Here is a 22,999-nt window from a genome sequence, read left to right as displayed (position 1 = left end):
GGAAAATTTTGTTTTGGATGTGTTGAGTTTGAGATGTCTCCAGGACATCCAGTTGAAAATGTCCAAAAGATAGTTGGTTGGTGCAGGACTGACACTCGAAAGTGCATTTAGGGCTGGACATATGGATCTGGGAGTCATGTACATGGAGATGATAGTTGACCCCATGGAAAGTCCTGAGATCACCAAGAGATAGAAAAAAAATTAAATTAATTTTGTTGATGCCTTTTATTTTTATATCACAGTCATTACATATACATGTAATATTGTGTGTGACATTCTACCCTTGTAGTCCTCACTTTTCTGCTGAAAGGAAAGAAACTTGCTTCATTATCTGTTTCTGGGACAGTGGAATTAAAGTTGTTATATTCCCAAGGTCACATAGCTGGTTACTAGCAGAACCTTAACTTAACCCAAACATCCTAGTTCCCAGTCAAATGCTTTCTCCTGAGTACCATAGCTGCACCTCCTCTGCTGTCTGTCCTCTACTCAGAGCCCCTTTCTCTCTGTTTAGGATAGTTTAAGTGCAGTCTTACTCAGAGGCATGCACTTAATGGCCTTTGTGGGGTCTCTCCAGCTGGTGCTTGGTTCCCAACCTTGATGTGGAATCTTTAAGGCCTATAGAAGTGGCAGTCTCTATTGGGGAAAATAAAAAGAAAAAAACCAAACCCAAAGTCTAGTTTTTGAAGCTGAGCCCTGGAGTAAGAGGCTACAGCAGTACATGGCATTTGGCCCTTTTTCTCCCTTCCAGGCTGAGAAAGGCAAAACAAAACAAAACACCTCACTCCAACCCAAGCTTACCCTTCCCTTAGTGCCTTGGCTGGAGAGGGAAGGACTCAGCTAAGGCTGAAAGTGCCTGGCCACAGGGAAAGCAAAAGCTTTGAGCTTTAGGGGAACCATATGTGGTTAGCTGCAGAGGTCAGAGGCTGTAAACCTGCAGGTTGGTGTGGCAGTGCCCGTCAGGAGTTCTCCTGTAGACTTCAGCCCTTCACTTCATTAATAAAAATCGGAAAAAGGACAACATTAACATCAAATAACCCAGTGTGTGTCTGCCTGGCTAGTCGCCTACAGCTCCTTCAGCTCAGTTCTTTGGCCTTAAATTTTCTCCATTTGGTCAGTGGAGATCACGGAAGGTCAGAGGCTTGAAGTTTCTCTGGAAAGATTAGCTTCCAAAAGAATCAAAGTAAGCTCTTTATTGGAGTTTCTTACCTTCACAGGAGGTTGGGAAACATGTGGTCAGAGCTGATTTTTATGAAAGCAGCTGGAATTCATGACACACTTTCTACATAGAGAGAGATTTATGGGGCCCCAGGGTTCTAATGGTTTCTGGGGATTTTTTGTGTTTCTTCTCCTTCCCATGTACAATAATGTCTGAAGTGACATCTCTAATGCAGAAGGAAGCAGGTACTTGTTAACCCAGACAGCTCAGTGGAAGGGATGAGTTCCACAAGGTGTGTGTTGGGGCCTGGGGGAGGGGGAGGGGAGATCTATATCAAGTTTTTCACCTTGTTCATTATGAACCACTGACCACCAGTTATTTCCTCTATAGGCTGAGTCACCTGGTTTGAGCCCAACCCTGAACAGCTAACTGATAAATCCAGTAGATAGAAAAGACAGTGTCAATCATTAGAGAGGATTTTTTCTATAGGGAACCAGACAAAGTGGGAAAGACAAGGGTGCTTCTTAGCTTGCAGGCACGTACACGCACACACGCACACACACACACACACACACACACACACGTGCACACACAGACTGGGACCTTTAAAAAAGTAAGCTTCCTATTTTCCAGGAGGAAGTGAATTGAGAACAAATTTTTGTTTTTCTTGACCCTCTTAATGACGTGTATCAGTTGACACCCATCAGATGAATGTGAGACATGTGTCTTGCTTTCCTAAAACTGCCTGCCCCAAACAGGAAACTTTTATCCTTGTTGGAGGTCCTAAAAAATGTACACTGAGTCATCCCAGACCTGGCTCATTCTTGCCTCCTGTTATTAACTTCCCAGAGACCTGACAGAGCTATCTTCAAATACTTGAAGGGCTATTGCATGGAAGGAGAATTAGGCATGGTTCTTTGTAACACCTAAGGACAGAATTAGGATTAGTAGGTAGAAGTCATGGAGTAATGGAAAGAGCTGGAATGAGTTGGGTACCAAAGAGATGGGATCATGGCCAATATGCTAAAATAGCAGGAAAATACAGAAAGTTACCCCCACCCCCACCTCCAAATCCTCCAAAGAGGTGTAGAAAATGGACCAGACCACATCCTGATCAGGAAATCCTATTTTACAAAACCACAATGAGTCATTTTTCTCCAGTCCAGGGCCACATAGGGAGACAGAGAGGTCTGTAGATAATGAGAATGGGGTCAGGCTGTTCTATCACAGAGAAAAGCTGTGTTGCTGGGCAAGAAGAGGTCTCAGATCCAGCACAGAGAGGTCTAAATTTGTGCAGAGTATAGTAACAAGTACAAACTGGCAGCTCTCTATGTCACAACTTAGTTCTGAGTCAGAGATCCAGGGAAGACTGAAGAGGGGTCCTGTACCTAGGGGTAGCATTCTAAGGTGAGAAGTGGTCTTAGACTCTAAATTTTGTACCTAGCAAGGAGAAAGTTCAGAAGCCAGCAGCAGCTATGTGGCTCAGATCCCAGGAGGGATGTGGAATCTTAGTGCCAGCTTCTAGCCCAATTTGAAAGCTGCAGTGGAAAAAGCAGGGTAGGAACCCCAGACCAAAGGGAATCAGCCTACAGTTTTGTCACTCTGAACCAACAGAGCTTTCCAGCTGGTGAATAGTGGCTGAGTACAACCACACTCTACAGAGACCTCAAATAAATCAAGTCCACAGGCTCAGACCCAAACCTAGGTCAAGAACTTGCAGGGGTTCAGAGGGTAGTGATCAGACTCTGGGTCAGACCACTTTGGGAGTACCAAAAGCTTATAGGTCCCCAGAGTAAGTTGTTCTTGAGAGCCTGAAATAATACAACATTCAGCACTCCAAGAAGACAGCAGCAGAACCAGCCCAGGCATTCCCTCCAAATGCAAATCCCTCCAAATCTAATATCAGGAAGCAGTCTAGAAGAATGAGTAAACAAAAAGCTGGTGATAGAAACCCTTAAGACACAGATGAAAAGGAAGAGAATGGCTCTAAAATATTTATAATCAAAGCCACAAAGAAAAATGCAGTGTGGGCCCAACTAGAATTCCTTGAAGACATAAAACAGGCAATTAAAAAAAAAGTTTAAAATGTTGTTATAAATTAAATGAAAGCACTAGCAGAAAAATTGAAAACAAATGAGAGCTATGGAAGAAAGAATTGGAAAGGGAATTAACAGTTTGGGATAAGAGAGACAAAACCTTGCCCAAGCAACACACTCCTTGAAAATTAGAATGGATGAAGTAGAAGCCAATGACTCCATGAGAAAACGAGAAATATTAGAATAAAGTCAAAAAACTGAAAAAAAAAAACCAAGAAAATGTAAGTTATAGTAAAGACAACTGATCAAGAGATCAACAAAAGAAAATTTAGGCATCATTAAACAAGAAAAGAAGAGCCTAGATTTCAAGAAATCATAAAAGAAAGCTGTCTAAATCTCTTAGAATCAGAAGTTAAAGTGGAAGTAGAAGAATTCTGACATCATGAAAGAAACCTCAAAATGAAAATGCCAGAAAACAAAATCCAGAGCTTCTAGGTCAACTAAAAAATAAATATATTGCTAGCAGCTAGAAAAAAGAATTCAAGTACTAAGGAGTCACAATCAGGATCACATGGATTTAGTATTCCCACTCAAATGAAATGGAGAGCTTGGAACACCATATTCCAGAAGCAAAGCATATAGACTTATAGCCAAGAAGAACTTACCAAGTAAAACTGAGTATAATCCTACAAGTAGGATGGATCTTTAATGAAGTAGCAGGAATGTTTGTGTTCCTGCTCAAAAGACCAGAGCTGCATAGAAACTTTGAAGTACAAACACTGAAGTCAAAAGAAACATTAAGAAAAAAATAAATGTGAATAAATAATCTCGAGGAATTAAGCAAGGATAAACTGCTTACATTCTAATATTGGATGATGATACATGTGTCCCCTCTGAACTTTACCATTATCATGAGTCCTGGAGGGAATCTAATAAGACAGATGGCCTTGGAATGGTTCTATTATATATTGATGTTCTTAAAAGAAGAATAGAAAGGGGAAAGAAGAGAAGTACACTAGGGTTTGGGGAAGGGAGAGGAAGGATAGGGAAAATTATCTCATGTAATCAGGATGCACAAAGTCTATACAAACAATGAGGAAAGTGGTGGAGAAATGGGTGACACTTGAACCTCAATTTCATCTGAACTGGTCAGAGGAGGGAAAATTACACACAGTTGGGTACAAAAATTCATTACATTCAATAGGCAAAGGAAAGAAGGAAGAAGGTAGAGTTGAAGGTAGAATAGATTAAGAAAGGGATTAGTGCTGAGCAAAACAAACTCTAAGGATGTACAAAAATATTTCTAGCAGCTCTTTTTGTGGTGGCAAAGAATTTGAAACTGGTGGGGTGCATTTCAGTTGAGGAATGGCTGAACAGGTTATGGTGTATACATGTGATGGAATACTATTGTGCTGTAAGAATTATGAAGGAGATGGTTTCAGAGAAATCTGGAAGATTCATATGAACTGATGCAGAGCAAAGTGAGTAGAACCAAGAGAATAATTTATACGATAATATTAAATAATAATGTGAAAACAACAATTTTGAAAGACTTAGAAACTCTGATCAGAGTAGTAACCAATCATTATTCCAAAGGACTCACAACTACCCATCTCCTGATAGAGAAGTGAAGGACTCAGAATGCAAAATGATGTGTATAAAATATATTTATATATAGTCAGATGTGTTTATACATATAACATGTACAATGTGTATATATCTGTCATGACTGATGTAGAAATTTGTTTAATTGGGATTTTGTTTTTATTTCCTTCTCAATTGAGCACAGGGTAGTAGGAAGGAGAGAAAGTGAATTTTTCCTATGTTTTTCAAAATTAAATTTAAAAAAATTAAAAGAGAGACAGGATCTAGTCCCAGCTCTGCTACTGACTCACTCCTGAGGTTGGGCAGGCCACTTCATCTCTTGAGGCCTCAGTTCTCTCACCTGTAGAAAGAGGGCTACATGACTGACCTCTGAGGTCCCTTCCAGCTCTAAATCTGTCACTCTGTAAGCCTAAGTTCCCTGATTTCTTAGTATTTACAATTTCTTATGGGTACTAATATTCCACTATACGCAAATACCACAATTTGTTTGGCCATTCCCCAATCAGTGGGCAACCAATTTCCCTCTAGTCTTTTGCCACCATAAAAGTGCTGGTACACATGCTTTGGTATCTATGGGACCTTTCCCATAGCAGTGGTATTGCTAAGTTCAAAGGGTATGTACAATTTAATGATTTTTCTAATATAACTCTAAATTTTTCCAGAATAGTTGGGAGACTTCAGAACTCCATTATAAGTGCATCGATGTGCCTGGTGCTAGCTAAGTACACAGTATAAGTACAGGTGGTTAGTAATTTCTTGTTCATTGATTGATTGATCAGATTTTTGTCACCCAGATTCCTATCACTTTTAAGTTTTTCAGTATTTCCCATGTGATAATGCTGTCTAAGGAATAGTCAGGCTCACCAAAAAAAATTGAACACAATCCCTTTAGGATGGACCCTGAGGTCATTATGACAATACTACATCAGAATAAGGTTTAGAGTTTTTTCAACCCTTCTGTGCTACTTACTACACAATGAGACCTTCAGCAAGTCACTATTCCTCTCTAAATCTCAGTTGCCCCAAATGTAAAATGAAGGGTTTAGGCTAACTCTAAACCTTATTTCTACAGTTCTGGTGGAGCAATGCATGGGTCACTGATTAAAGAGAAACAAGAGGTAGGTTTCTGGGGCTTGGGAGTTGTAATGGTTACCTTAATGTTTCAGGAGACACTGTCAAGCCAAGGTTTATTAATTAATTATTTTTATTAAATTAATTATTTAATTAAAATTTTAATTAAATATTAATTAATTAAACCCACCTCCACATTTTTGGAGCTCAGCAAAATAGTCTCTTTCTTGTGGTTCACGGAAGACTTTTCACAGGCTCCCCCACAACAAAATGTGTGTCTTTCTAAGTCTGCTTGCTTTGGGGCATTCAGGAGGATCTGGCTATTGGGATGCAGGGACAACAAGTACAAGAAAAAGATGTGGGAAACCAGCAGACTTTAGTAGGTCCTCCATCTATTCTTAGAATCCTTGTGGGGAATCCAGTTCTCTTTTCTAGTGGCAGAGTTATTCTTTCCTCCTGGAGTTTTATGGTTCTGAGGGTAGTCAGTAGGAGAAGGATGAGCTGGACAGTTTGGCGTCATGGAAAGCACAATGACCTCTGAGTTGGAGGACCTACCCAGCCTCTGATACTTGTTAACAATTGTGGCATGGGGTAAATCACTTAGCTTCTCTGGGCCTCAGTTTCCTCATCTGTAAATAAAAGGATGGATTAGATAGCTTCTCCGAGTGCCCTTCAAGCTCTAAATTTATGATCCTTTTGTGCTGTTTGGCCCCAGAGGGCAGAACTAGACATAGTGAGTAGATGTTCTCAAGAAACAGATTTTGGCTTGTTGGAAGGGAAAACTTCCCGGGAATCAAATTGTGAGTGGAGTGCCTCAAGAGTTGGTCAGCTCCATCACATAGACTGGTTAGTTTGACTGAACTTTTTTTTCTTTCTTGCCTTTTTTTCCTTTGATTTAAAGAATGGCTTTCTATACCACCTGCCCCTTTTCATTTTATTTTCTTTAATGGTATGATGCGTAGGGTGGAGAGCAGGAATAATCAGAAATGAAATTACTTTTAAAAGCAAAAAAGAAACAATATATTCTTTTAAAAAATGAGGTGGTGAGTTTTGAATCACTTGGAGGTCTTCAAGTGGAGGCTAACTGGTATTGAGAGTGAAATGCCTCTTTTTCAGGGGATACCTGGTCAAATATGGATTGGACTGGATGGCCCCTTGAATCTCTTTATTCTTGGGCTTTCCAGGGATAGCAAAGGCTTTTGTTGATTTGGGGAGAGTTCTACTGATGCTGATGGCTCCTTACAATTGCAGAAACCCTTCTGGGTCATAATTACGAAGTTCAATTCTAGAAAATTTAATGTGGTAACACGGTGCAGGATAGTACTAATGACATTTTAAAAATACTCTTTAAGTTTGCAAAACACTTCAAACACATTATTATATCTGAATCAATCAATAAACATTTTTTTAATTTTTTTATTTTTTTAGGCAATTGGGGTTAAGTGACTTGCCCGAGGTCACATAGCTAGTAAGTGTCAAGTGTTTGGTCTGAGGCCGGATTTGAACTCAGTTCCTCCTGACTTGAGGGCTAGTGCTCTATCCACTGTGCCACCTAGCTGCCCCTCAATGAACATTTATTAAATACCTACTATGTGAGCTTACAGCCCCCCATGAGGTCAATGCTATAGGTACTATTATCCCTACTTTAAAAATGAGGAAAACAGACTCGAAAGGTAAGTGGATTGTCCACAAAGCTGTTAAGTTTCAGAGTAAGGATTTGAACCTTTGTCCTCCTGTCTTAAATCTAGTGCTTTAAGCCTAACAGGAAATTAATCAACAGGCATTTATTAAATGCTTATTCTAGGCAAACAAGAATGAAACAGTCTTTAAGGAACTTAACACTCTAACAACAAGTACATACATACATGTGTGTGTGTGTGTGTGTGTGTGTGTGTGTGTGTGTGTATGGGGGAGGGAGAAAGCATTCATATGGCCTAAAGAGGACAGTTGAGCTGTATCTTGAAGGACCAGAGAGATTCTATGAGGCAGAGGTAAGGAGGGAGTGCATTCCAGGCACGAGGTATGGTCAGTGCAGAGGTATGAAGAAGGCAGATGCCATACTGCCTTTTGTGGTAGATGAGAGACAGTAGAATCACAGAATTATAAAGTTAGAAGTGACTCAACAGCCATTTTGTCTAACCTTTATCTGAAAAGGAATTCCCTCTATGCATGACAAGTTGACATGATAACCCACTGCCTTCCAAGGCTGCATATTCCAGTTAACAAGTTTTTCCTTACATTAAAGCCTAAATTTGTCTCTTTGCAAATTCCACTTATTGTTCCTCTTTCTGCACCCTGGAACCAAACAGAACAAATCTAATCCTCTTCCATATAACAGCCCTTCAAATACTTGAAAACATTTATTATGTTCCATATCCCAAACCTCCCCAATCTTCAGGTTGAATATCCCTAGTTCTGTCAACCAGTATGACATAGACTCAAGGTCTTTTTGACCTCATCTGGACATTCATGAGATTGTCTAACCTAAAATGTGGCATCCAAATCCAAACTTAATATTTCAAGTTTGGTATAACCAGGGCAGGAGTATCACTTTATTTCTGGAAACATTACTTTTTTTTTTTTTTAACAGCATATCCTGTTGAAGTCTACTAAAACCAAGATCCTTTTAACCCAATTATAGGACTTTATGTGTGTTCAGGAGTTTGCTGGTGAAAGTTTAACAACAGGCTCTCCAAGAAAAAGTGTACATGTGACAAACTTTTAAATTTAATTTGCATGATTAACATGTTCTCCTTTTTAAGCCTAGGCAGTTGACAAAATAGTAAATCAAGCCTTGATTTTGTAACATTTTCCAATTTATGAAGTATAAATGCTTACCCTGAAAATTTAACAATCAGCTCTTGTGAGCCTGTTAGAGCTGGCTCCAGCACCCCCTTGAAAGTGATCCTATTACATTCCATATTATTAAATCAGTATAGTGAGTTCCAGTGGCTTCAGATGAGAAGAGAATGGATAGGAAAAGGGAATAATATAATTTTAGTAGCTCCAGCTAGTGAATTATGAAATCCAGCTTGATTATGAAATTTTGATGTCCTGGGAAAACATAATATAGTGAAAAGCCATCTCATACTAAGCAGTAAAGAGACTATCATCTAAAAAAAAAAGCTCCAGAGAATCACCAGCACCATAAGAAAATGATGCATTACAAATACCCCAGAGTGAGACTAGTCCAAAACTTGTGTCTAAACAATTGATTTCAGGTAATAGCCCATATGGGGAAGAAAAGGAAACTCATTTTGAGAACTCTTCTAGGGAAATTCCAGGTTTGTCTGAGTTTGAGTAGGACCTCTCCACTGATGAGGACAAGGGTAAATGCAGAAAAGTTGGAGAGGGTCTGGATGGGTTAATAAAGGGTCTTGAACACTTGCAAAATGAGAATTGGCTGAAGTAATTGGTGTTATTTAACCTAGAGAAGAGAAGGCTTGATATGCTATCTATCATGTAGAAGAAGGATTAGGTGTTTCTATTTGGCTTCAAAGGGTAGCACCAGGAGCAATGGATGGAATTTACTAAGAGACATTTTTAGGTTTATCAAGAAAAAAAATTTCCAACAACTAAAGCTCCAGTAGAATCTGCTGCTTCAAGAGATAATGGGGTTCCTTATCACTAGATGGCTGTTTGAGTCTCCATCCAACTCCAAAATTCTGTGATATCACCCCTTTCCTGCCCACTACTCTTGTCTTTGGATATCCTATGGGAACTAAGGTGCCTGGTCCCTTATGGACTGAGGACAGTCTAATTTAACCTAGTGAATCCATCTGTGGGCATATGATAGGGCCTTCAGATCACTGTACTGAAAGGCATTTGCTTCCTCACAGAGCATGAGGAGATTGAGTTTTCATAAATGGCAGAAAGTCACTATAGAAATGCTCAGTGACAGAACTGACGTATGATTCCCCCAGGGATGAGTGAGGCTGTCCCTTGGGTTGTTTGTTGGGATTTGCTAGTAGAAGACAACATAAAGGAAGACTGCATCCTATTCTAATTTGCAAAGTTTTGTTTTTAGGCAATTGGGGTTAAGTGACTTGCCCAGGGTCACACAGCTAGTGTCAAGTGGCTGGTCTGGGGCTGAATTTGAACTCGGGTCCTCCTGACTCCAGATCCGGTGGTCTATTCACTGTGCCACCTAGCTGCCCCTGATTACAATTTTTTTTTAAACTAAGGGATAATATAGGAGGCATTTTCTTAAGAGAAGTAAGTTCCCTTCATTGCCTACAGTGAATGTTCATTGTCTGAGGTGCTTAGGGCACTTGTTTCAGTATGGCGGTGGCTAAGAGAATCACTAAGTTGACTATTCAGTAATGATAGAACTCATAAATCTTAGTTGGTCCTTAGGTTTGACCTTCAAAATGAAATAGTCAGTTACACATGTGCACGTATACAGATGCTTCATTCTCAGACAGAGATGCTGGACTGCACATGGACTCAGAGATCAACCAGCACATATCCATGAAACCTTTATAAGGAACCATGTGTAATTGGGAATAGTGTTAACAGGAGACATGGAAGTTCAATGAGAGAAAAGGGGAGGGAGGAAGGGATTCAGAATGAATGAATAAATATATGGATGGATTAATGAAGGAATGGAAAAGCATTTTGGGGGAGACAACAAATAAAGGAATTTCAGCTGAAGAGTGGATAGAAAGGCCTAAAAGTCCTAAGAGTTCAGCGTTGGGCCAGATGGCAGGGCTCAGAGATCCTTAAACTATGTCAGTAGGTTAGATGACAGTGCCAGGGGTCTACAGGATGCCCTGACAGGACATATGAGAAGGCCTGGTGATCCTCCATCTCGGTAGAAGGGAGTGACTCCCATCTTATCCAAGCTTTGTAAGTAGTCAGACAGTCTAGATAGGTTTTGATGGGAAAGGAAACAAGTCTCCCAGCCTCTCTGGGACCCTTAGAGAGATACAAAATTCTACTCTTGCTAAAGGGAAATCCAGGGCGATTGACATAATGCATTCAGAGAGGTACAAGAAAGATTATCGATATATATGTGTGTGTGTATATATATATATATATATATATATATATATATATATATAGGAGACTCTGAATGGGGACAAAATGAGTCATAAAGATTATTGTCAAAGGAGGGGGCCTCCAAGGTATATAAAATATACCCCTTGGGCTGTATGGTATAGAAATAGCACTAAATTTAGAATCAAAGGACCTGGGTTTGAAGCTCCTCTCTACTCTTTTGTGACCTCTTGGGCATGTCCCATCCCTTTCTGACCCTCAGTTTCCTTATTTGTGAAATAAGGTGGCTAGATTTAGGTTTGGCTCTTAGTCCTGTGATCTTATTAACTTCAAATCACAAAGCCTGAGTTTTTTCCATCGCAGGGCAGGTTAGAATGGTAATGTCAAATTGAGAAGGGTAGCAATTGCTGACTCTTTATTAACTCAACTGGCTGATACAGGGCTGGTTCTAACCAGTGGCAGTCACACTAAGCAATGCAGTTATGGGTGGGTGGGAGATGGGGAAATTTCACCACAAGCTTCCATTTAGGGCTATCCCTGCCTTACTGGCAGCCATCTATGTGGCAGGGAAGTTGTGGCCACTAATGAGAAATTGCTCCTGCAGCCTCAGCATTTGACTGATCCCCGGGGAAAGGGCATTGGTTCCTTATTTCAGACTTTTCCCCCTTCACATTCTCCCCACTGTTACGCAAAGCTTCTTATCCCAGATTCCCAAATACAGCTAACCCCTAACATCTCCTAGTTTGCCTCTACATAGGTTTCATAGAAACAGCCAGTGCCAGGGACAGGTAAAGGCCTATCTTACTGGTCTGTTTTAGGATATATTTTGACTCTTTTCAGCTTTTTGTACACTGTATGAATTTGGCCCAAGAAAGTATGGGGCTAACACTTCATGCTATGTGTAATGTACAGAGGATTTGCCAAGTTTAGAGGAAATACAGGTTTTTTTGCAACATAATCACATCCCCCCTCTTTCCCCCCCCACCCAAAACTCCACCCCAGGGATGTCCCTAATACTACCCTTGGCAGTTCCTGAAATGGTTCTCCTGAGGTCAAAGGGAGAGGATTTGAGAAGAGATATTAGTAGTTTCACTTGGAAGTATCGAGAAAGAACCCTATAGATATACTTATGTGTATGTTGTCTTCCTAATTTGGCTGGTAGCTTCTTGAAAGCAGGGACTATGTTTTTGAACTGTCTTTGTATCAAGTGCTTAGCACAGTGCCTGCCTGGTACATAGAACGTATTTAACAAATTCTTATCGACTTTTTAACTTGGAGTCAGAAAACCTGGATTCAGATATTGGACCAGACACTTATTAGCTGTTTAATCATAGGTAATCCTGTGACTCAATTTCTTCATTTGTAAAATGGAATTGATAACAGCTTATCTTCCTCACAGAATTTCTGTGAAGAAAGTGCTTTGTGAACTTTAAAACATTTACAATTCAAGTTATAAGCTTTAGCCACTGCCGAGCATTCTCTGGAATATTGAAAATTATTGGAGTGGGACGGGAAGGAGGAGATCTCTTAAGCAGGATAGGGCAGGGTGGATAAAACACATGCCCTCTTGAACCTCCATAACTAGATCACTGTTAAGCTGGATGTCATCCCTTCACCCTTATTACCACTCCTTGGTGTTAGAAAGGAGGTTGTAGAGAATCTGTCTTCCTGAATGCTGTATCCTCTTCCCTCTGTAACACCGTGTCACTCTGCAGTAATGGCAGGAGCTCTAATTGGCTCAGTTACATGTCTTGGTTAAGCCTATAGGATGACAGCATGTCACTGGATGCAGGAGGGAGTCTAATATCTGAGGTGACCACCAGGTGGCAATCTTCTTGAGCCACTAGGACAGTAATTATCTCAGTTCTTTTGGGGCATGGCCTCCCCAAAGTCTGAAATATCACTTTTGGCCACCAAAGGGGGGGATACTCAGCCTGCTCCCTGTTCCCATCCCATTTCTATAAAAGGTGTTTTCAGAAGAGGGAGACCACATTGAGAAGTTTAAACCCATATATTCCAGGTTTGGAATTTACCTAGGTGATACTATAAAATAATATTCAATATCAAATGGATGACAGATATAGCTCCAGAGCTCCCATCGTGTATCTGGACACTTCACCCTGTGGTAATGACAACACACACACACACACACACACACACACACATACATTCACACATTCACAAGATGTCACTATTCAACATATTGTGGCTATGCAGTTCTTTGAATATAGTGAAAATGAAAGAAAAAAGATTAATCATTCTTAACATTTAGCCATCTGTCTCTAGTCATCTCCCTGAATCTCCTCCTAGGTGCCCTCTGAGTTCTTTGGGTATGGCTAGGGAATTCCAAAACCATGGGATCTCAGCTTGTCCAGAGGGACTGGAGTGACGTGTGGGACCCAGACTCTGTCTCCACATATGGTGCTATGCTAAAGGGAAATTAGAGGGAGTATGATGAGAGAGAAAATAGTCTTCCTATCTTCCCTTGCCTACGATCTGGCAGGACTGGAAGATCATGGCAAAATTTGGTTGCCCAGAGAAATTCATCAGTATTCTATGCCAGTTCCACAACACCATGCTTTCATGGGTTCTGGATGATGAACGACACTTTCCCAGTCACCAGTGGAGTGAAGCAGGGCTGTGTGCTTGCTCCCATGCTTTTTAGCATGATATTTTCAGCAATGTTGTCAGACACCTTCAATGAGGACAAAAATGGCATCAAGGTCAGCTACCACACAGATGGTAAATTACCTAACTTGAAAAGGCTCCAAGCCAAGACTAACATAGAGGAAGAGTTGGTGCACGACTTTTTGTTTGCAGATGATTGTGCTCTCACTGCAGCCTCTGAGAATGGATCAGTTCTCTGCCACTTGTGCTAATTTTGGCCTGACAATTAGCACTAAGAAAACAGGTTCTCCGCCAGCCAGCACCACACCATCTGTAGGTGGAACTATCAGTTATTGCAAATGGAGAAATTTTGAATGCTGTGGATGAGTTTACTTACCTTGTCAGTATACTTTCCAGGGATATACACATAAATGATTAGGTTGATATATGCATTGCCAGAGCTAGCTGAGTGTTTGGGAGGCTCCGAAGGAAAGTGTGGGAGAAAAGAAGCATTAGGCTGCCTACCAAACTGAAAGTGTATAGAGTCTTTGTGCTGACCTTAATGTCGTATGCTGTGAAACGTGGACGGTCTAACAGCACCATGCCAGGAAACTGAATCGCTTCCATTTGATTGTCTTAGGAAGATTCTGAAGATCACCTGGCAAGATAAGGTACCAGACACTGAAGTCCTTTCTTGAGCTAAATTGCCAAACATTCAAAACTCTACTGCAGAGAGTGCAACTCTGATGGGCTAGCCACGTTGTTCAAATGCCAAACGTATATTTGCCTAAAAGACTATTTCGCAGAGAACTCACATGAAGCAAGTGCTCCTATGGAGGTCAGAAGGAGCTATACAGGGACATTCTGAAGATCCCTATGAAGAACTTCGGAATAGATTGTGAGACATGGAAGACTCTGGCACAGGACCACCCAGAATGGCATGCCCACATCAAAAAAGGCACTGCCCTCTATTAGTGAAGCAGAATTGCAGTAGCTCAAAAGTAACATGAAATGAGCAAATTTAGAGACATTTCTATTCCAAATAGCAAATAGTCACGCAGACTATTTGTGCCTGACCTGTGGTAGAGCATCCCAAGCTTATATTAGTCTGATCAGTCGTAGTCGGGACACACTGTACCTTGACCCTGACATAGTGATGTCATTTTGGTCCTCTTTGAGCGTGAAGGACAACTACCACCATCTGACTTCTTTAAACTCTGCTCCTTACTCTTGCTCCAGGATTTGACTTGCCTCTTCCAGCAGGTTTCCAACAGCCACAGTGCCAACCAATAGACTCTTAGGCCAAGGGCAGCAGTCCAGTAGTAGCCAAGGACGGCTCCAGTTCTCCAAATAGCAACATGAAAATCAGAATCTCAAGAGGCTCTTAGACCTATACAGATCTTATTCCTCCTTTGTCCGTTCTATCACATAACTTTCTGCCCACTGGGAAAAGTGGATTACTCGAGACTTCATTGGGAAGAGGGGGTATCTCTGAATTTACCATTCTTTTTCTCCCTGAATCAGTATCACCTTCAGGCCTAGAGATAACTAATAATTAGAAGAAAAAGAGGGCTACTCCTTGAAATTTAGTTGCTTCTGCCATGAGGTCTGGCAACACTGAGTTCCTTAAAAATTGGTTTTATTTTTATATTTCTGAACACAGGGCCCAAGTTTCCTAACTTCCAGCTCCATACTTTTTCTATCACAGCCATACTGATTCTGTAGCAGCCAACTGCTTCTCCCCTCCCCCTCACTTTTAATTATCTAGCTCTTTATACCATGAGGAGATGCCTACCTGTTGGGGCATGCCCATCTGAAACATCTCCCTTAGATTCTTAAGTGCCCACCAGCAGGTTTTCTGCTTGAGATCCAGCTTCCAAACTAGCACTAAGCTGAGGCCCAAGATGTTCATCAAGGTCCAATAGAAAGGAGTACTGGATTTGGAACGAGAAGACCTGGGTTTGAATCTTAGCTCCTATACCTAACTAGCTGTGTAATCTCAGGCAAATTTACTTCCCTTTTCTGGGCCTTAGTTTCCTCATCTGTCATATGAGGGTGTAAGCCCCTTCCAACTCTAGATCATGTGAATGTCAAGCATGGCCCAAAGCAGTGACAGTTAAGGCTAAACCAGCCTGCAGCTGCATCCTTCAGTTAGGACTATGCTAAAGGAACGAGTTGCATGTTTTCTCCCCACAACACCCCACCCTCAGTCCCCCCAGGGAATGCCAGGAAGCACAGGAGGTCTTGAGGGAAACAACTTCCTGAAGGTGACTCATTCTACATTCTGGTTCAGTTAGGCCTGAGGAAACTGTGGCTCAGGAAAACTGAGGGTGCCAATGGGGAGACATCATCCTATGTCTCCCCATTGCTGAGGTTTGGGGCATTCAGTTGCCATGGTGACCTGGGTCTCCACAGTCAAAAACAGAGCTCATTCACTTCTCTGTACTGGAAGTTTTTTTCTCCTCCCCCTCAGAGTTCATGCTGAGTGTTGAGTCTCTTAGTGACGAAAACATGGAAACGGTTGCCATAGCAGCCATTCTTTGGAGCCCTCAGGATGGAGTGCAAAGTTCGGGATGCCCAGGAACATCTGAAAGGAAAATTTGGAAAAAAGGCAGACATCTCTCTTACCACCAAGATGATGAGTCAGCCTTCATTTCTCCCTTGGACCTAGCTATACCCTGCCCATCTTTGACTAGGACCAGGACCAAACAGGTTCAGGGGCCAGATCCCCTAGTGTCAAGGTCAAATGGGACACCAGCCCCAGTGACCTGGGAGACAGAAGGAGTCCAAGGAAAAAGGCAGTCCTTCCTCTGTAGATCTCAAGTCTAGCTCTAGACCTACAAATTTGTTACCAATTTGGTATCTGACCAACTGATGTATGATCAATTTGGTATATGATATGGTCACTCACCACCCCTCACATTAGTGTTCTTAGCTGAAAACATTGGGGATGGGGAAGAAGGCCCCTTGAAAATATTTGAATCCTCATTTGGAGAGTTGATTTTGAATTCTGAATCTTCTTGAGGTTTAAGTTCAACCTCATTTTCTCTATCTGTAATCTGAGGACACAAAGGCCACATCCTCACCCGTTCTCCACCTCACAAGGAGATTCCAAAACCCCAACTAATAATTACAGGTCATAGTTCTGTAAATTTCATGTACATCATCTCATTTAGTCCATGCAACAACTAGGTGAGGTAGAGCAGAACCAGCAAGTAGCAATGGGGTTCACTTCCAGACTGTGGGTGATGGATCAAACCCTTGTGTTTTATGGGCACATGAAAATGAAGGACTAGGCATAGAGCCAAACTACCCTGAGGCATCTCCTGCCAGCTCCAGGCAACAGGAAGCACCACCCACAGGCTAGAGCTGAGTCAAGAATATGCATACTGTGGAGAGCTGAGAGGCTTCTTTGAAAGTAAGAGAAAAACACCAGGCTCAGTACTTGGTGCAGCCAGAAAGGCCTAGGCTGGCCCAGGGTATCCGTGCTGCAGAGAGGGCAGACTAGAGACAGGGGCCAGCCACCTCCTTCTCCCGCTACCTGCTCTTCCTCCTTTTTCCCTTCCTCCTTTTCTCCTATTTTCTTCTCTTCCCTCTTTTTGCCCCTCTACCCCTTTTGTTCCCTCTCGATTCCTGAGGCAGTAGTGTAATGGAAAGAATGCTGCATTTGGAATCAGAAGTTTAAATCCCAGTTCTGCTGCTTACTCACCTGTGTGGCTTTAAACAAGTCTCCTAAAGAATCAGAGAGTTTTAGGCTTAGGTTTAGCCACCTTAGTGGCTGTCTAGACCAGCCCATGCCCAAAAGAGGATCTGGATACCTGACATCCAGTCCTTGCCTCTTTGCAACTTAATACTCCATACTCCTGGTGATGCCTTCTGGAGCAAAACAGAGTTAAGTCTAATTGGTCTTCAGCATGACAGTCTTTCACAGTGATCATGCTTCAGGCTTACACCCAGTTCCTTCAACCAGTGGATAGAGTACTAGACCTGGAGTCAGGAAGACTCAGCTTCCTGAGTTCAAATCTGGCCTCAGACACTTACTAGTTATGTGACCCTAGGCAAGCCATTTCACCCTCTTTGCTTAGGTATCCTCATCTACAAAATGAGAGGCAGAAGGAAATGGCAAACCACTCCAGTGTCTTTGCCAAAAAAACCCCAAATGGGGTCATGAAGAGTCAGACATGACTGAAAAACATCACGGAGGTCCTCCACCTCTGGATGCCCTCTTCTGGATGCTCCCTTGCTTTTCAATGTCCTTTCTTAATTGTGTTGCCTCAAACTGAACACAATCCTCCACATAGGTTCTAACCAGGACAGAGGATAGGTAGGACTTTCACCTCCTTCTTCCTGAAAGCTTGACCTCTTTTAACGTAGTCTTAGATTGTGTTAGCTTTTTTGGCTGCCCTTCCGAATTGTTGACTCATATTGAGCCTTCAGTTCACTAAAATCACCAGATCTTTTTCAGACAAATATTGCTAACCATGTCTTCCCTACCTTGTACTGGTGAAGTAATTTTTTTAACTCCAAATGTAAAACCTAGCCATTTATCCTTATCGAATTTCATCTTATTAGATTTGGCTCCATGTTATACCCTATCAAGATGTCTGGGGATCTATCCCTTCCTGCTTTGTGTCATTTGCAGATTCAACAAGGATGACATCTATACCATCTCTATATGGTCACTGATAAAAATATTAAAGAACACAGGGTCCAGCACAGATCCCTAGGGCATTCCACTGGAGATTTCCTGCTTACTTGACATGAGTTCAGCCAGTCAGTCAGTTTTGAATTTGTACTACCATCTAGCCTCCATCTTTCCCATGATTAATGTGAGAGATTATCAAATGCTTTACTAAAATCTCTGATCTCTAGTAGTTTAATAACGCTGCCAAAATAGGAAATAAGGTTAGCCTGACATGACCTGGTCTTTATGAAAAAGTCATGTTGAGTTGTTTTAATTGCTTCTTTTTCTAGACATTCACTAAACAGGTAAAATATTTATAACTGCTCTCTTTGTGGTGGCAAAGAACTGGAAATTGCAGGGATGTCCATCAATTGGGGAATGGTTGAACAAGTTGTAGTATATGGTTGTGATGGAATACTGCTATAAGAAATGAGGAGCTCGATGATTTAAGAAAAACATGGAAGCACTGCACAAAATAATGAAGAGCAGAATGAACAGAACAGAACCAAGAGAACGTTGTATATGGTAACAGCAATATTGTTTTAAGAATGACTTTGAGTGAATAAGTTGTTTTGAATATTATAAATACCCAAATTAACTATAAAGGACATATGAAGAAAGATGCTATCTGTATCTAGAGAAAGAACTAATAAATAGAAGTATGTATAGAATAATTTTACATATATATCTATGTATACCTATTTGGGTCTAATGGAAGCTATCTCTAGGGTAGAGAGAGAGGGAAGGAAAAAACAGGAAATGTACATGATAATTTAGTTGTATAGCACATTGTACATAGTAGATTTGCAGTTTCACATGCAATCATCTTTTTTGTTGTACTGTGTTATGGAAATGCTTGTTTTATTCCATAAATTAGAAATAAAATTGGAAAAAAAGTGGAAAAAAAGTTCTTTAATAGTATTTTCTAAAAATTTTCCGGGAATTAAAGTAAAGCTCTTTGGCCCATAGTTTAGAAATTCCATCCTTTTTTCTTTTCTGAGAACTGAAACATTTGCCCTTTTGAGGGTCCTTCCTGTTGTCCACGGTCTTTTTGATATCTCTGTTAGTAGTTTGGCAGTCACATTCACCAGTTTGTTTAGTATCTGAGGATGCAGTTCTCTCAGCCAAGTGGTTTAAATTCATCAAAGACAGCAAGATGTTCTTTTACAATCCACTTAACTTTTCTTGGGTTATCTTGGTCTCCCTGGACCTGTCTTAGATTCTCTTCACTATAAAATGAGATTGGACTAGATTATCTCTAAACTACCTTCAGCCTTTCTGAGGCCCTGGGGAATATGTGGTTCTTAGGGCTAAGAAGGTTATCAAGTACTAAAAAAGAGTACTAAACTTGGAGTCAGGAGACCAGGGTTTGAATCACAGCTCTGACACATCAGCTGTGTCCTGAGCTTGTCACATCTTTCTGAGCCTCAGTTTCCTTGTAAAATAGAAGCAATAATTCTCACATTGTATAACAGCTAACATAGAAGGATTTAAGGTTTATAAAGTGCTTTGCATATGTTATCTCATTTGATGCTGACAAATGGTGAGGCATGTAATAGTATTGCCTACATTTTTACAAATGAGGAAAGTGAGTCAGAGAGAAGTTATGCAACTTGCCCAGGGTCACATAGCTGGTGCCTGAGTCTGGATTTGAACTCAGGTCTTCCTGTTTCCCAGCATAGCACCCTCTCCACTCTACCACTCAGGTGCTATGATTACCATTTTGGTGGCTGGAGAGCTTGCACAGAAGCAGAAAACTCTTTTATTCTTGTTTTACAGATCTAGATACAACCCAAATTCTGGTGTTCCCCAGGGAAACTGGGTATGAGCCAAAGTTCTTTGGAATGGGCCCTCAAACTGTCTGTATACTCTGTTGGCCCAAACTGGAGTTCCCTTCAATGCCAGGGAAAGCAGTTTATATACCTTCTCTGGAGGAACATGCTAGTGGTCATGAAGAGCTTCACAGAAAGGGTATTATTAATCAATCACGATTAATCAAAAAAAAGATTAGGGTTGTTCTTTTTGACCTTGGAGGACCCAACTAGGATGAGTTGCTTAATCTACATTGGTAGAGGGAATTTCCACAATAGGAATCCCATACAAATCAAAAGAACTGACCCCTTCCCCCCCAAAAAATGTCAAATGGGCACTATAGAGCTGTCAAAGGATTTGGGGCACAGCAGTGACATAATAATAACATTTTTATAATACCTACCATGTTCTAGGCACTGTGCTAAGCACATTATAATTATTATCTCCTTTGATTCTTCCAACGACCCTGTGTTGTTGTTATGCCCATTTTATAGATGGGGAAACTGATGCAAAGAGGTTAAGTGGCTTGCCCAGGGTCACGTAACTAGTAAGAGTCTGAGCTGGAATTGGGATCTTCCTGACTGCAGGCCTGCTGCTCTATACACGGCACCACCTAGCTAACATGTGAAAAGCAGTATTTGAGGAAGATTGCTCTGGCACTAATATGTAGGGAAAAGCTAGAGGCTGCTTTGGGACCCGACTAAACCCTAGCTTGAGAGGTAAAATTCCATGGGGCAGATTCATCAAGTCCATGATACAGAACCTTTCTTCTTTCTCAGCCCAGGAAGCTTAAGTGAAAGAACTAAAGTATCTTTTCTCCCCTTTCCCCTGCTCTCCCACCCCCTCAGTATGCGTGTATGCATGTGTGGGTTTGATGGGGAGGGTGAAGGACCAAATTTGGGACATAGTATTCACTTTAGGCAAGATTAATCCCCTATTGTGTTTAATAATTTTACCCTTTGGGGCAGCTAGGTGGCCCAGTGGATAGAGCTCTGGCCTTGGAGTTGGGAGGACCTGAGTTCAAATGCGGCCTCAGACACTTGATACCAGCTGTGTGACCCTGGGCAAGAGATTTAACCTCGATTGTCTCACCAAAAAGCAAAAAAATAATAACAATAATAATGATGATAATTTTACCCTTTGATGTTATACACCAGAAACATTGGGCCTTTCCTATAACACATTGGTCTTGATTCACCCTAAAATAAATACCAAAGTTCCACAGGCAGTGGGATTTTTTTGGCCCCCAATAAAGTACATTTAGAACAAATGATACTGAAAATGCTCCTTGTTGTACCCAGCCCCCAACTCATGGCTGGTGGCTGCTCACTTTTGCTTGTCTCTGAAGGTAGCATTTTTGCTGCAGACATTCCCGGCCCCCTTAATGCTGTCTTTATGTTGGTTTCTTGCAGCTGTCCAGATTCACATTTTGAAGGCTGATAAAGCTGGGGACTGGTGGAAATTCACAGTCAACATCATCTCCGTATACAAACAGGGCACCAGCCGGATCCGGAGGGGGGACCAAAGCTTGTGGATCCGCTCAAGGGACGTGGCTTGTAAGTGCCCTAAAATCAAAGCCTTGAAGAAATACCTGCTGCTTGGAAATGACGAGGATTCTCCTGACCAGAATGGCATCGTGGCTGATAAAACCAGCCTGGTGATCCAGTGGAGGGACACGTGGGCACGGCGGCTCCGGAAGTTCCAACAGCGGGAGAAAAAGGGGAAGTGTAAGAAGGCCTAGTGAGGAGCAGCCTGAGCTCCAGTGCCAAGAGGGCGAGAAAGAGAGAATGCGTGCAAGAGAATGATTGAGCGATGGAGTGTGCGGCTGCTTTGTGTAGACCCTGGAGCAGACAGAATTGGAATGGGGATGGTGGTGGATTTCACTTTGTCATGGGGCTGGGGCTGGGGCTAGGGCTGGGGCTGGGGAGAAGGTGAGGGGGTGGGAAAGACGGGGCTGGGAGTGCCCTCCTACTACTGGGACAGACGCCACTGAACGCAAAGCAAGCGGCCATGGGAAGTTGGGGCCTAGCCGACGACCTCAAATGGCAGCATCCCCTCCTAGCTAGCACCCCCTTAGGTGAGGGGGAAGAAAGCCACATATATCCATAATTGTGGAAGCCTGCAAAAGCTGCTGGTTCCAAAGCCCACACACACAGGAACAGGATGTATATGCCTGCAGTCAAGCCCAGTGCTTCTGCAGCTGCTGCTGTTGCTGCTGCTGCTACAGCCTGTCCACACCCCCTCCCTCGGTCCCAAAGGGCCTGATATTGGATGAGAATTCAGTCAAAGAGGACAGACCATGCAGGAGAGGTATGGGCAGGTGACCTTTCCTTAATGGGCCTCAGTTTTCACTTGGTAAAATGAGGATGCTATTTACCTACCTCATGGGGCTATTTAGAGATCAAAAGTGCTTCCTTTCCAAGTATTAAGTATTATTATCAGAAAAAAGTCACTGAGTGTGTGTTGTTCATTTTTGCAGACTGGCCTAGGTAAGCAGCATGTAAAGGGTTCTGTCTGAATCTTTACAAGATTTGGGAAGAACACTTTCATGTTACTTGAATTCAAATGTATTATTAAAATCTTGGTGTTGGCAATGAAGCAAACTGTGGTATGAACAGAATCAGGATAGCTGTGAATTCGCAGACTTAACAACCTGGGTGATTTAACCAAGGGTGGGCTGGGTTCCTTAAGAGCAACAATGCAGGGTACTAGCATACCAGAGTCCTCCCTCCACCTACTCCATTTCCCCGACATTGTTTCCAGATCCCTCTGCCTCTCTGTGGCAGAATTGTATTTGGTCCTGTCCTCTCCCTTTTATCCATACCACCATGGGCTGCCCCAGAATATGGCCCTTCCAAGATTGAGGAAGCAAGGTAGCCCTTATCTCTGTCCCTGATGACCCACTTTGTCCCACTTGTCCCTAATGGGAATGAGAGGTTAAATCAATTGGCATGCATTTATTAAGCACCTACTATAGAGTCAGGTAAAGTTGTGTGGGTCTTGGAGCAAGCAGGTGTCCCTATCAAAGAA

At 41.9% G+C, this 22,999-nt stretch overlaps 1 protein-coding gene across 1 annotated transcript in view; it reads left to right on the top strand.

Moving 5' to 3' along the window:
• NTN1 (netrin 1) overlaps window positions 1-21,858 on the top strand; it is a 400,398-nt gene extending 378,540 nt beyond the window's left edge. Inside the window, exon 7 of the mRNA XM_027857194.1 lies at window positions 21,382-21,858. Coding sequence (XP_027712995.1) covers window positions 21,382-21,710 — 329 coding nt within the window. The 3' untranslated portion in view covers window positions 21,711-21,858. The remainder of the gene's footprint in view (window positions 1-21,381) is intronic.
• Window positions 21,859-22,999: the final 1,141 nt, after the last annotated feature.

This window comes from Vombatus ursinus, unplaced genomic scaffold, assembly GCF_900497805.2.
Source record: "Vombatus ursinus unplaced genomic scaffold, bare-nosed wombat genome assembly UNPS02011916.1, whole genome shotgun sequence".
Classification (NCBI taxonomy): domain Eukaryota; kingdom Metazoa; phylum Chordata; class Mammalia; order Diprotodontia; family Vombatidae; genus Vombatus; species Vombatus ursinus.
Note: the sequence above shows the minus strand (reverse complement) of the source record. Positions and strands in the feature narration are given on the sequence as shown.